The following is a 12,170-nucleotide window of genomic DNA, read 5'->3' as shown; positions in this document are numbered from 1 at the left end:
GAGCCACCCAGGTGCCCCACCCACATCTTTCTTTAACATTTATTTATTTTTGAGTGGGTGAGAGAGAGTGCACAAGCTTGAGCAGGGGAGGGACAGAGAGAGAGGGAGACACAGAATCCGAGGCAGGCTTCAGGCTCCGAGCTGTCAGCACAGAGCCTGACACGGGGCTCGAACCCATAGAGCCATGAGATCACGACCTGAAGCGAAGTTGGACGCTCAACCGATTGAGCCACCCAGGCGCCCCTGAACCCACATCTTTCTGTGGCGAGACTGACACCCCCACGGGGTTCAGAATGTGGCACCCCCCTTTGCTTTCCTGCCGCCCGCTTTCTGCGGAGGCCCTCCACCCACCCACTGCACCCCGCGATGGGCCACACTCTCATTTCCCTCTTCATTAGCTCTCCAAGCGCTGGCTTCATTCAATTTCCTTAAATGCGGCCCCTGGGGCTGCAGCGACACTCTGTTTGGAGCTGCTGGTTTGCCAGCCATTCCAGCTTAATTAAAAAGGTCTCTGGGGAAGACTGGGGGGAAGGCTGTCTGCAGGGTAAAGCTGGTGAGAGAGGCAGCCCAGACCTCCTGGCCTAGGGCTCAGGCTCCTGGCCTTTCCTGGCCTAGGCTTGCCGGTGGGGTGGGGGCAGAAGCCTGGCTGGGCCAGCGGTCCCAGAGGGGGTCTCGTGGGGAAACAGATGTTGGGGTCCTGGCTCTAATTTCTGAGCGGCTTGTCACGGTGCTGCCTGGGCACGGTTCCCGCCAGGGGCTTGTGGGAAGCGGCTTGTGAGAGCCAATTTTCTGTCACTCGGGAACTTCGAAAGCCTGATTTTAAACAGTTGGTAGCTTGGAATTGGCCATGGTGGGAGTCTTTACACCACAGAAATTGGCATATGCTACAGATCAGGGCCACTTTTCAGAGGCCTGTTTGCCAGGGTTCTGTGGGCCGCGGCCCTTTGCCTCCCCACCAGCCCGATCTCAGGGCCTCCCTGCTTGGCCTGTACCCTGCTCGCCCCCTGCTGCCCCTGCCTGGGCTCCTTCCCTGGTTCTGCCGCTGACCAGCATGTGGCCTCGGGCAAGTCACTTGGCCTCCTTCAGCCAGCAGCTCCGTCTGTAACCGGCCCCCGGACCCTCTGCACAGAGGGGCTGGGAGGGTTAAATGCGTTAAGCAGCCCAGCACGTAGTAGGTGCTCACTAATTTGCAATTATTTATGAGTCTTCTGTTTGAACCTCACATCACCACCCTTGGGGTGAATTTACCTCCTGCTGTCTGGAGCCTCAAAAAATTAATGAATTTTAAAAAAAAGTGAGGGGGAGGGAGAATTTTTTAAAATGTTCTTTTTAAAGCAGCCTGGAGTGGCAGCCATTGTTCTGCTGAGCGCAGCGTGGGGCCTGCTCGGGGCCTGCTGGTATTTTTGCCCCACTCCTCTCTGCTCCCAGACGTGGCTTGGCGGGAAACGATCCGCCCCCGTGTTTATTTTGAGCAGCCCCGTCTGAGGTGGTGCCTGCAGAGAGAGGTGGCCCAGGGCCACTGGGAGGCCGGGAGAGTGGGGAGGAGGAGAAGGAGAAGATGGGTGAACGCGCACAGCCCCTTTCCTGCAGGGGTGGAGACCGTGGAGGGGAGGCATCGCAGGGGCCTGGCAGGGAGACTGGCGCGGCCATGGGGACAATAGGGAGTGACCGTGGGGCACAGCCTGGGCATTGCTCTCTTACTCCATCCGCCACCCCTGCCTCTGTGGTCTCAGGTGCTCAAATGAGAGGTGAGACTGCAGGTGTCTCCGGCCAAAGTGGCCATTGCTACCCAGATCACAAGGGGTTCCCACGTCTCTAGGTTCCTCATGGTCAAAGATGCTGTTCCTTGCAGGGACTGGCCTGGGAGGCGGTGACAGGTAAAAGGGGGGGGGGGTCATCCAGGCAGGGGCCTGCTTGTGACCCATGAGGTGGTCAGACGGGGCTGAAATCTGCTCTTTGGCTGAGGCTACATGACAAGCAGGCGGATGGGGTCAGATTCCTCCATCATTACTGACTGTCATGTGTTGCCATATTTCTTCCCCTTGTGATCCTCATGGCTGCCCGATGGGGCAGGCAAGGCGAGTGTCTCGTATCCATTGAGCAGATGGGGAAACTGAGGCATGCCCAGGTGATATGGTGAGCAACTGAGAGAGCAGGGCTCCAGGATGCCAAGGTGGAGGTGGAGGTTCCACAAAGCAGACAGGAGGCGGGGGGGGGAGGTCTGGGTGGGGAACCCTTGCTCCCGGGAGCAGTCCCTATGGCCCCCTTCTTCCTCCCCTGGCACTCACCTCTCCAGGCGCATGACTCCTCCCAAGGCGGGCAAGGCTGCCCTCAGTCCCATCCCATCCTGGAACTGAAGGAGGTCACCGAGTTGGACAACAAGAAACAGAGGGCTTGGCTGGATGGGCGGCAGGGATGGGGTGCAGGAAGCCCCCCGGGGCCGGCTAGGGCATGTCCACTGGCCCCTACTCACAGGAGAGTGCATTCAAGGCCTCCAGACCAGTGGATGGGTCAAAGCAGTCTTTATTTTCCCTTCTGCAGCCCCCACATCACTGCTGACCCAGGTCTGGGAGGACTCTGGGAAGAGGAGGACAGGCTGGCTTAATGCCCAACATTCCAGCTCTGTGGGCGCTTAGGGGAGAGAGCCAACATGGGCTGCAGTCAGGGAAGCCTTCCCAAAGGCAGTGGCACGGGCAATGGCTCCTGAAGGTTGACTACGAGTTCATCAGTGAGACAGAGGAGGGACAGGTACAGGGACCAGGAGCTCAGGCATTCCCCTAAAGGACCCTGAGTCCTCAAGGAGGATGTGCACAAAGGGCAGGAGAGAGCCTGGGAGGCTGGTGAGGGGGCTATCCATCCACAAAGTGCCTCAAGGCAGTGGAGAGCCACGGAAGGCTTCTAAACAGGGTAGCGACATGTCTGTACTGAACTGGATCGTCAAGTCAGAAGAGTGGGGCAGGTGATGCCGTCACAGCCATGGGGATGGGGACAGGCCAGAGGGAGAATACCTGTGATTCAGGTTGAGATGTGATTCCGCCACTGCCTGGCCCTGGCCCTGGGCAGTCACTTCCCTCTGAGCCTGTTTCCCCCTCTAGAAAATGGGGATACTATAGGGTAACGTTTGAGATTTAGAGGAGATAATTCATGGAAGGTGCTTAGCACCGACTGGCACGTGGGAGACGCTTAACACCGGCTGCCATTATCATCATGGGATGGTACCGGGCTCCAGGGGTTCCTGCGGACAGCTTAGGGACTCCTGCCCACCAGGGCCCTTACACACCCCTGCGGAAATGGCCAGCCTTGTGCCTCCAAGCCTGGCATGGGGCCAGAAGGAGTGGGCCCCTGCCCCTCTCCCTCCACTTTGGGCCTCCAGGATGTAGTCCCTCCTTACCTGCCCTCGCTCCTCCTGCCTCAGCTCAGCGTGGTGTTCTGCCCTTTTTCACCCTGTTCCACTGGGGTCTTGGCCACCTCCAGATGCCTCTCTGCAGCCTCTGCCTGGCGGTCTGTCTGCCTGCTGTCTCCCACTTTCCTGGCTCCTGCACCGATGCCCGCAATGTCATGATCCTGGTCCCTTATTCTGTTTTTATCTGTGTTTTTCTTTCTGCCTCATGTCTCCACACCCCACCTTTGCCTCTCAGTCGCCGTATCTATATTTGTCTGTCCGTCTGTCTCTCCATCTCCGTCGTGGCTCCCCCCCCCCCCCCGTCCCTCTTCACATACCCTCCCACCTCGGTCTCACGATACAGAATAGCCTGCGTTCATCTGTCTGTCTCCCGCTCGCTGTCTCTCTCCCAGAAAAATGCCTGCGGGAGTGACGGATGGTCCATTAGAGAAAGATTAACAGGTGTGCACTTGACTAGAGAAACAGCTGCTGCAAGTGGGGGGGGAGGGGCGGGCACGCGGGTGACCTTTCCGGAGAGCGGTGGCCTCCCCAGCACTCGTGGGCGGGAGTGTGTGTGTGCAGCGCGTGTGGCCCCGAGCTGAGTGGCCGCCATTACGGACTGTCAGCGGCCACACTTCTCATCCCCGCTGATCTTGTGGTGGCAGGGTGGGCAATTGGTGGCTTGGCTCGGCCGGGGATGCCGGCCCCAGCCTCTCCCCCCAACTGGGGGACCCCCCCCCCCCCCCCCCCGTCTCAGGGTCCTACTTCCCTTTTGGGACCATTTTGTGAGTCAAATGTAATTACAGATGGAAATGGGGCCTTCTTTTATCTGGGCTTGAGAGGACTTGGCAGTTTTATTAGGTTTCCCGGGCACGAGGCGGAAGGGCGGTTCTTTTTTTCTCTTCTCCTTTTAACCCAAATGGAATCACAGTCGGGCCCCGAAGGTGCCCTGTCGCCTGGTGGAGGGGCTGGGCTGGGGCTGGGGGTGCTGATGGTTGGCAGCTCTCCCCGCCACCCCCCCCCCCCAATCTTGCTCTGGCCGGTCCCTCTGCCCAGATACCTTCTCTTCTCCTCCCTCTCACTGGGTTCCCCCTCTCAGCTTTGAGGGCTCTGCTGAGACGTCACTTCTTCCAGGAAGGTGCCCCTGCAGGCACCTGACTGCAGGATTACTGTTCCCTCAAAGCTCCCTCACCTTTCTCTGTTTTTAGCACCTACGGCTGTTTGTCAGCTCGGGGGGTTGGGCTTTGCCACCGGAACCTGCGCTTCTTGGGGGCGGGGAGGATGCCCTGATGCATTCACCACTGGCCATCCTGGGTAGCACGCGCCCAGCCCACCGTGCTCAGCTCACCTGTAGAATGCATGCAACAATGAACGAGCGGAGGAGAGGACGGATGAGTTCAGGTGGAGTTTCTGTTGTGTGTGATGGAGAGCAGTTTGGAGTCTGATTTTGTGGCTCTGCTGCCTCCTGGCCGGGTGGCTCAGGGCGAGTCAGTTCAACTCCCCAAGCCTCAGTGTCCTTATCTGAAAAACGGAGGCACCAGCAGATTGTTGGAGGCGTCCGTAATTGTGCCGGATGTCAAGCTCAGTGCGCTTGCTCAGGCCTAAAAAATGGCCCTTCCCCTCTCTGTGATTCAGGCTTGTTGGTGAACAGAAACCCGGCACTTTCACAGTCCTAGAGAGAGAAGGGAGGCGCTGGAGCCCCGTATGGCTCTTAGCGGGGAGCCCTGGAATGAATATCATCTTACTCCACCCCCTCGTTTTATGGATGAGAAAACTGAGGTTGGGGGGGAATGTCCCTAGGACCCTGTCTCCTAGTCATGGCCTGTAGTGTGGTCTGTTTGGGATTCCAGGGTTGCTCGGATGGTTCCGCTTATACGGGTGTCTCTTGCTGCTAAAAACCAGGAGGGAAACAGCTCCAGGGTCAGAAGGTGCTAGTCTCTTTCTGATCAGCCGGTGACTTTAACCCTTGTCCTCTCTGGGCTCTAGTGTCTTCCCCTGAGAAGTGTGTGAAGCCAGCCCCCTGGACCAGGGTGCTCGCAGACATTAAAGAGTTGGGTGGCACACAGTAGGCGCATGGTCTCTGTCTTCCCTTCTCAGGGCACAGTGGTCTCCAGCCACCCACAATCCTGACGTGGCCATTGCTGGGGAAGGGGAGAGTGGGGAGGGCTCTGTCGGGGGGTCTGCACAGGCAGAGGTTAATGGTGGGAGCCTTGGAGGCAGGCTGCCTGAGTTCAGATACCGGCTCTGCCTCTTACCAGCCCCACAGCCGAAGGCAGGGGCTGGCCTTCTCCGAACCTGCTTCTTCATCTGCAAAATGGACTCTTATGGGATTAAGTGACACGACGCCTGTAAAGTTCAAAAAAAACAGGTCCTGTGTGTGGTAAGTGCTTCCTAAGTGGGATAGGGTCATGGGCAAACAGGGGTCATGGGCAAACAGGGAGTTTCTGGCGTCGACTGGCCTGTCTTCTTGTCTTGCTCTGCATCAGCTTCCAAGACTCCTTCCTCCCTCCCTCCCTCCCTCCTTCCTTCCTTCCATGTTTATTTACTTGAGAGAGAGAGAGAGAGAGCAGGGGAGGGACAGAGAGAGAGGGAGACACAGAATCTGAAGCAGTCTCCAGGCTCTAAGCTGTCAGCACAGAGCCCGATGCGGGGCTTGAACTCATGAACCACGAGATCATGACCTGAGCTGAAGTCAGACGCTCAACCCACTGAGCCACCCAGGCACCCCTTCCAAGCCTGCTTTCTGATAGGTCTCCTCAGTGTGCAGTACCAGCATCGTTTCCAAATGTGTGGAAGGCCAGACCCGTGGGGTCCCCCCATGTCAGTGGACTCTTAATGACAGCAGAGGTACAGCAGAGTTGTGAGGCTCTCAAGGCCGTTGCGGTCCAGCGAAGAAATTGACCTGCCAGCTCACTCAGCCTCCCCGCCTCCCTGGGGGTCCTGCAGCCAATGAGCGTCCACAGAGGATCCATGGCTGTGCTCTGGCCTGACCGGGGTCCCCGTTCCCTGTCCCTGCGCCCCCACAGCCTGAGGAGCTGACCAACATCCTAGAGATCTGTAACGTCGTCTTCACCAGCATGTTCGCCCTGGAGATGCTCCTGAAGCTGGCCGCCTTCGGGCTCTTCGACTACCTGCGCAACCCCTACAACATCTTTGACAGCATCATCGTCATCATCAGGTGCTGCCCCTGCTGCCAGCGGGCTGGGGGCCCGGAAGCAGAGTGGGGAGGGGGGTGGGGAAATCTAGTGCCCTGTCCCCCGCCGGTAAACAAAGCATGTCCGGGCACAAAGGAAATCAATTGTGCAGAAACCCAGTTCTCGAATATTTACAAATTTGTCCTCCAGTAACATACGTGCTTCTAGATTAATGCATTAAGTAGCAAGATCCAGTAGCAGGTCTTGGGACTACTGTCATCCCAAAGAAAGGATGGGTATAAATAGTGTTTGGGAATATGTCCATCAGCTGTTGTAAGATATAAAAACAGCGGTTTTGATCGGTCAAAAAGCCATAAAGATTGCTCATTCTCTGTGGCTTGTTTTCATTCATGATCTAAAGAATGGTAAATCTCGTGGAGAGGTCAGTGGCCTTCGTAGACCTCCTGAATCCTAGCCAGAGACTGCTCATGGGGGGTGTCCGTGGACTCCAGGTCAAGAGCCCCTGGTTTGAGCATGCCCTGGAGCAGCGACGGCCCGTGAAACATGTTATTTGTGGGATGAATGAATGAGTGGATGTTCTCCATCTCTCTGCCCCCCCACTGGCCTCCCCTTGCCCTCCTCTCCCTCTGCTCTGCCCTCCGTTGAACGCTCCTGCCTCTCTCCCCTGCTGCCTCCTCCCAGCATCTGGGAGATTGTGGGGCAGGCGGACGGCGGCCTGTCGGTGCTGCGGACCTTCCGGCTGCTGCGGGTGCTCAAGCTGGTGCGTTTCATGCCCGCTTTGCGGCGCCAGCTGGTGGTGCTCATGAAGACCATGGACAACGTGGCCACCTTCTGCATGCTGCTCATGCTCTTCATCTTCATCTTCAGGTGAGCCCTGCCCACCCTGGGGAGGGCCGGAGCCTGGGGCGGGATTGGGGGGGGGGGGACATGGCTGCTTGAGCTTCTCCAGGCGCCACCCTGGACCTGGCTGCGAGTCCTGATGCATCACTGAATCCCCTATGGCTCTGAGCGAGGACTTGCCCTCTGAGCCTCAGCGTTGGCTTCTGTAGAACGGAACCAGCGCTGCCCCTGCCATCTTACCCGGCCGTTCTGAGAACGACACAAGGTGGGTGGGTCCCTTGAGCCACCCCCATTCCTCCCCCAGCATCCTCGGGATGCACATCTTTGGCTGCAAATTCAGCCTCCGCACGGACACAGGAGACACGGTCCCCGACAGGAAGAACTTTGACTCCCTGCTGTGGGCCATCGTCACAGTGTTCCAGGTGAGCAGCAGCACGTGTTCACGTATGTCAGGGGAAGGGGTTTCTCCCAGGATCGCCGCTTGGCTTGCTTTTCAGAGGTGCCGCTCGGAGAATCCAGAGAAGGGGGGTAGCTCGCCAGGGAGGCCCCTCAACTCCGGGCTCTGGCAGGCAGGTGTGGGTGCGGGGTCAGGCTGGCACTGCATTGGCTCTGGGAGCTGACTGGCCACCTGGTGCCCATCTCTGCCCCTCCACCCCCGCCCCAAGACCTGGGTGCATTGGGATTCTTCCCTGAGGCTATTTTCTCGCCATGGTTAAATGAGTGTGCACGGGTCCGGGGGGCAGAAGGAAGAAGGGTGGGCTCGTGGAGGGGCCGGGGGGGGCGCGAGCAGATAGCAGACAGAACAGAGAGGATAGGGCTGTGGGAGCAGCCAGGAAGGAGCACCCATCAGCAGGGAGTGAGAATCAGGGCAGGAGGTGGGTTGTGGGCCAGCGGGGTGGGGGGCGGGGAGGCAGTGGGCAGCGCAGTGTGTGAGTGAGGGGCACGGGCTGTGCCAGGTGGGCACACTGCCAGCTGGGGCCGTGTCACGTGAGGTCCCTGGGTGTGCTGGGGCACGTGTGAGAGGGTGCTGTAAGTGCGCACGGGCTGTAGGGTGCCTTCAGGCTCCTCCAGCCGGTGGATGCCTTCTGCCCTTGGGCTGGGCCGGGGCCTGGGGGTACCCCAGGGCTGACCTGTGCTCCCCCTCCCCCCACAGATCCTCACCCAGGAGGACTGGAACGTTGTCCTCTACAATGGCATGGCCTCCACCTCCCCCTGGGCCTCCCTCTACTTTGTCGCCCTCATGACCTTTGGCAACTATGTGCTCTTCAACCTTCTGGTGGCCATCTTGGTGGAGGGTTTCCAGGCAGAGGTGAGTGCGGCCCTGGCGGAGGAAGCACCCGCATGGGGCCTGGACCAGGCTGGGTGGGGGAGGGGTCTGGATGGGGGAGAGCTGCAAGTCAGACATCTAGCAGGGAACACTTTGCGAAGGAGGGGGTTGTCAATTAGGTGGTGAGCTTCCGGTCACAGGAAGCATGCAAGTGGAGGCTGCAACGGGATCCTTGTCTCTCCCTCGGAGGTGTAGGACAAGGTCTCTCCATCTCTGAAATTCTAAAGCCCCCGAGATCTGGATCCTGCCTCCTCCTTTCTCTGAGGTTTAGGGGTTACTTGCAGTCAGGCGGGTGTGGGCTTATGGGCTCGGTCCTCGTTAGCTTCTCACTTTCCTTTTCTGAGGCTCTGTTTCCCTGTCTGTAAAATGGGCATGAAAGACCCATTGAAAAATTCAGGAGGGAGGGAAGGGCTGAGCCGATGTGCATTCCAACAAGAGGGATGGTCTCCCAGGGTGACGCCAATCGCTCCTACTCGGACGAGGACCAGAGCTCATCCAACATGGAGGAGTTCGACAAGCTTCAGGAGGGCCTGGATAGCGGCGGAGGTAAACAGGTCTCCACTGTCACCTGGGGGACCAGGACCCTTCCCCAGAGAGATCCAGGGGCCTCAGGGCTCAGCATCAGCTTTCTCCTTAAGCCCAGGCTCCAGGACCACTCATTCTCTGTGGTTTGTTTACATTCATAATGGAAGGAAACAGGCAAATCCCCCCAAAAGAAGTCAGTGACATTCATAACCCTCCTGAGTTCTAGCCACAGAGGTAGGTGCACTTCACCCTCACCCCTCCATGGTGTGGCCTGTTGGGAAGAGACAGCCTCAGGCCCCAGGACTCCTGGCTTCTGGTCCTGTTTGGTCCCATGGGGCAGCTTGGAACAAGCCTCCCCAACCCATGGCCAGTGTCCTCCTTGAAAACCGGGCTGTACCATTTTTGCCTTGCTTCCTAAAGTGGGCCCAGGAGTGAGGTTTCTATGATGGGTGAACACAGCCTGGCCCTGAATACAGGAGGCAGGGGATCCACTCACCCAAAAAGAAAGCTGACACGATGAACGCTGAGTAACGTGTAGACATGTTGAATCACTGGGGCACCTGGGTGGCTCAGTCGGTTAAGCATTTCACTTCAGCTCAGGTCATGATCTCACAGTTCGTGAGTTCGAGCGCCGCATCGGTTTCTGTGCTGACCGCTCAGAGCCTGGATGGAGCCTACTTCGGATTCTGTGTTTCCCTTTCTCTCTGCCCCTCCCCCGCTTGTGCTCTGTCTCTAAAAAAATGAATAAACGTTAAAAAAATGAAAAAAAAAAGGAAATGTTGAATCACTACCTTGTACATCTGGAACTAATATAACACTGTATGTCAACTGTGCCGAATTAAAGTCAAAAACTTAATAAAAAAAAGAAAGCTGAGAGCTGTGCAGGAAGGGTCCAACGGGGAAGGTGGGGGAAGTCTCCCCAGAAAAACTCTCTATTTCTGTTCCCATCCATGTCTGTCTCATGAATTCTTTCGTTCTTATTCTATTTGCCCCTCTTTCCGTCTCCATCTCACCCTCCAGATCCTAAGATCTGCCCAATCCCCATGACCCCCAATGGGCACCTGGACCCCAGTCTCCCACTGGGTGGACATCTGGGCCCCCCCGGGGCTGCGGCACCTGCCCCCCGCCTCTCGCTGCAGCCGGACCCCGTCCTGGTGGCCCTGGGCTCCCGCAAGAGCAGCGTCATGTCACTGGGGAGGATGAGCTGTGACCAACGCTCCCTGGTGAGTCCCTGAGGGGTGCTCTGGGTGGGTGCTTCCTGTTGGGGTGTATGGGGAGGGACCCTGGGGAGAAGTGCCTGTCAGTCTAGCCTCAGGCTGGTGCCCAGGTGTTGGGGACCAGACTCTCCAGCTAGAACCAGGCAGGGACCATGTGTGTTGCATTCTTGAGTGCCTAGTGCCAGAGTAGGGCCTGGCAACAAAGAATGAATGAATGAATGAATGAATGAATGAATGAATGAATAGTGCCAGTGCGTCCGGTGTGGAGAACTGGGTTTTTATCGTGGCCACACTGCAGACGGCAAAGAGCTGGGCTTTGGGGTCAGACATACGAGAGTTCAAATCTAGCCTCTGCCACTTTCAAGCTGTGCGGCCATGAGCAAGGCCTCTGAACCTGTTTCCTTACCTGTAAAGTGGGAAGACTACCCTAACGTGCTCTGGCTTCCTCAAGGGAAGTGAGGTGGCAGGAGGAGATGTAACCACACCCTAGAGGCGCCCACACATCCATGGATACAGATGGAGTGACAGCCGGGCAGGGAGAGGACCCCTGGGGTCTAGCCTGTTCTGTCACCCACCAGCCAGGCCTCAGCGGGTGTGCAGGCTGCCTCCAGTCACAACAGTGGGTCGCGTGTGTGTGGCGGGTGCGCTGACCCGAGCCCGGCTTCCTTCCAGTCCAGCTCCCGGAGCTCCTACTACGGGCCGTGGGGCCGCAGCGGGGCCTGGGCCAGCCGCCGCTCCAGCTGGAACAGCCTCAAGCACAAGCCGCAGTCGGCCGAGCACGAGTCCCTGCTCTCGGCGGAGCGCGGTGTAGGTCCCCGGGCCTGCGAGGGCCCCAGGGACGAGGGCCCGCCGCGGGCTGCGCCGCTGCACGCTCCGCACGCCCACCACGTGCACCACGGTCCCCACCCGGCGCACCGGCACCGCCACCACCGCCGGACGCTGTCCCTCGACACCAGAGACTCGATGGACCTGGCCGAGCTGGTGCCCGCCGTGGGCGCCCACCCCCGGGCGACCTGGAGGGCGGTGGGGCCGGCCCCCGGGCACGAGGACTGCAATGGCAGGATGCCCAGCATCGCCAAGGATGTCTTCACCAAAATGGACGACCGCCGGGATCGCGGGGAGGACGAGGAGGAGATGGACTACGTGAGCGGGCGCGGGGTCTAGGGGCGGGGCCCGGGGCCAGAGTCCAGGGGTACAGGGGCGGGGCTAGAGTGGGAGGGGACTCAAGGAGGGCGGGCAGGGGGCGGGGCCGGAACTGCCCACCCCAGCGACCCGCCCGGCTGGTAGAGGAGACCTCTTAGCCTTCCCTGGGCGGGGCGAGGGTTCTGTTCTCCTGGGAGAGGCCGCAGGTCGGCCGGCGGCCCCAGTTTGGTGTTTGACCACCGGGGTGGGAGGAGATGCGCAGCTCTGCGCAGCGCCGACCCGTCTGCACTCCCATCTTGGCCTTGCCAGACCCTGTGCTTCCGCGTCCGCAAGATGATCGACGTCTATAAGCCTGACTGGTGCGAGGTCCGCGAGGACTGGTCTGTCTACCTCTTCTCCCCTGAGAACAGGTGGGCGAGGCCAGGCTCGGTGTGAGGTTAGAGTAGGGGGTTGGCGTGTCCGGGAGGGAGAGATACTTGCCAAGCCAGGCAAGGCTCCTGGTAGCGGGTCTTCCATAGTCCAGAGGACCTTTCTGGCCCAGTGGTGGAGGGTCTGCAGGGCTGGGGGAGGGTCTAGGTGTT

At 59.0% G+C, this 12,170-nt stretch overlaps 1 protein-coding gene across 3 annotated transcripts in view; it reads left to right on the top strand.

Moving 5' to 3' along the window:
• The window catches only part of CACNA1I (calcium voltage-gated channel subunit alpha1 I), a 116,135-nt gene that overhangs the window by 78,597 nt on the left and 25,368 nt on the right, over positions 1-12,170 (top strand). For all 3 annotated transcript variants that reach the window (XM_086712218.1, XM_086712217.1, XM_086712216.1), the window contains 8 exons: positions 6,409-6,560; positions 7,219-7,404; positions 7,682-7,799; positions 8,531-8,686; positions 9,157-9,250; positions 10,250-10,452; positions 11,119-11,589; positions 11,899-11,999. In XM_086712218.1, the coding sequence (XP_086568344.1) occupies positions 6,409-6,560; positions 7,219-7,404; positions 7,682-7,799; positions 8,531-8,686; positions 9,157-9,250; positions 10,250-10,452; positions 11,119-11,589; positions 11,899-11,999 (1,481 nt within the window). The remainder of the gene's footprint in view (positions 1-6,408; positions 6,561-7,218; positions 7,405-7,681; positions 7,800-8,530; positions 8,687-9,156; positions 9,251-10,249; positions 10,453-11,118; positions 11,590-11,898; positions 12,000-12,170) is intronic.

This window comes from Puma concolor, chromosome B4, assembly GCF_028749965.1.
Source record: "Puma concolor isolate L17-30 chromosome B4, mPumCon1.1.hap2, whole genome shotgun sequence".
Taxonomy (NCBI): Eukaryota; Metazoa; Chordata; class Mammalia; order Carnivora; family Felidae; genus Puma; species Puma concolor.
Note: the sequence above shows the minus strand (reverse complement) of the source record. Positions and strands in the feature narration are given on the sequence as shown.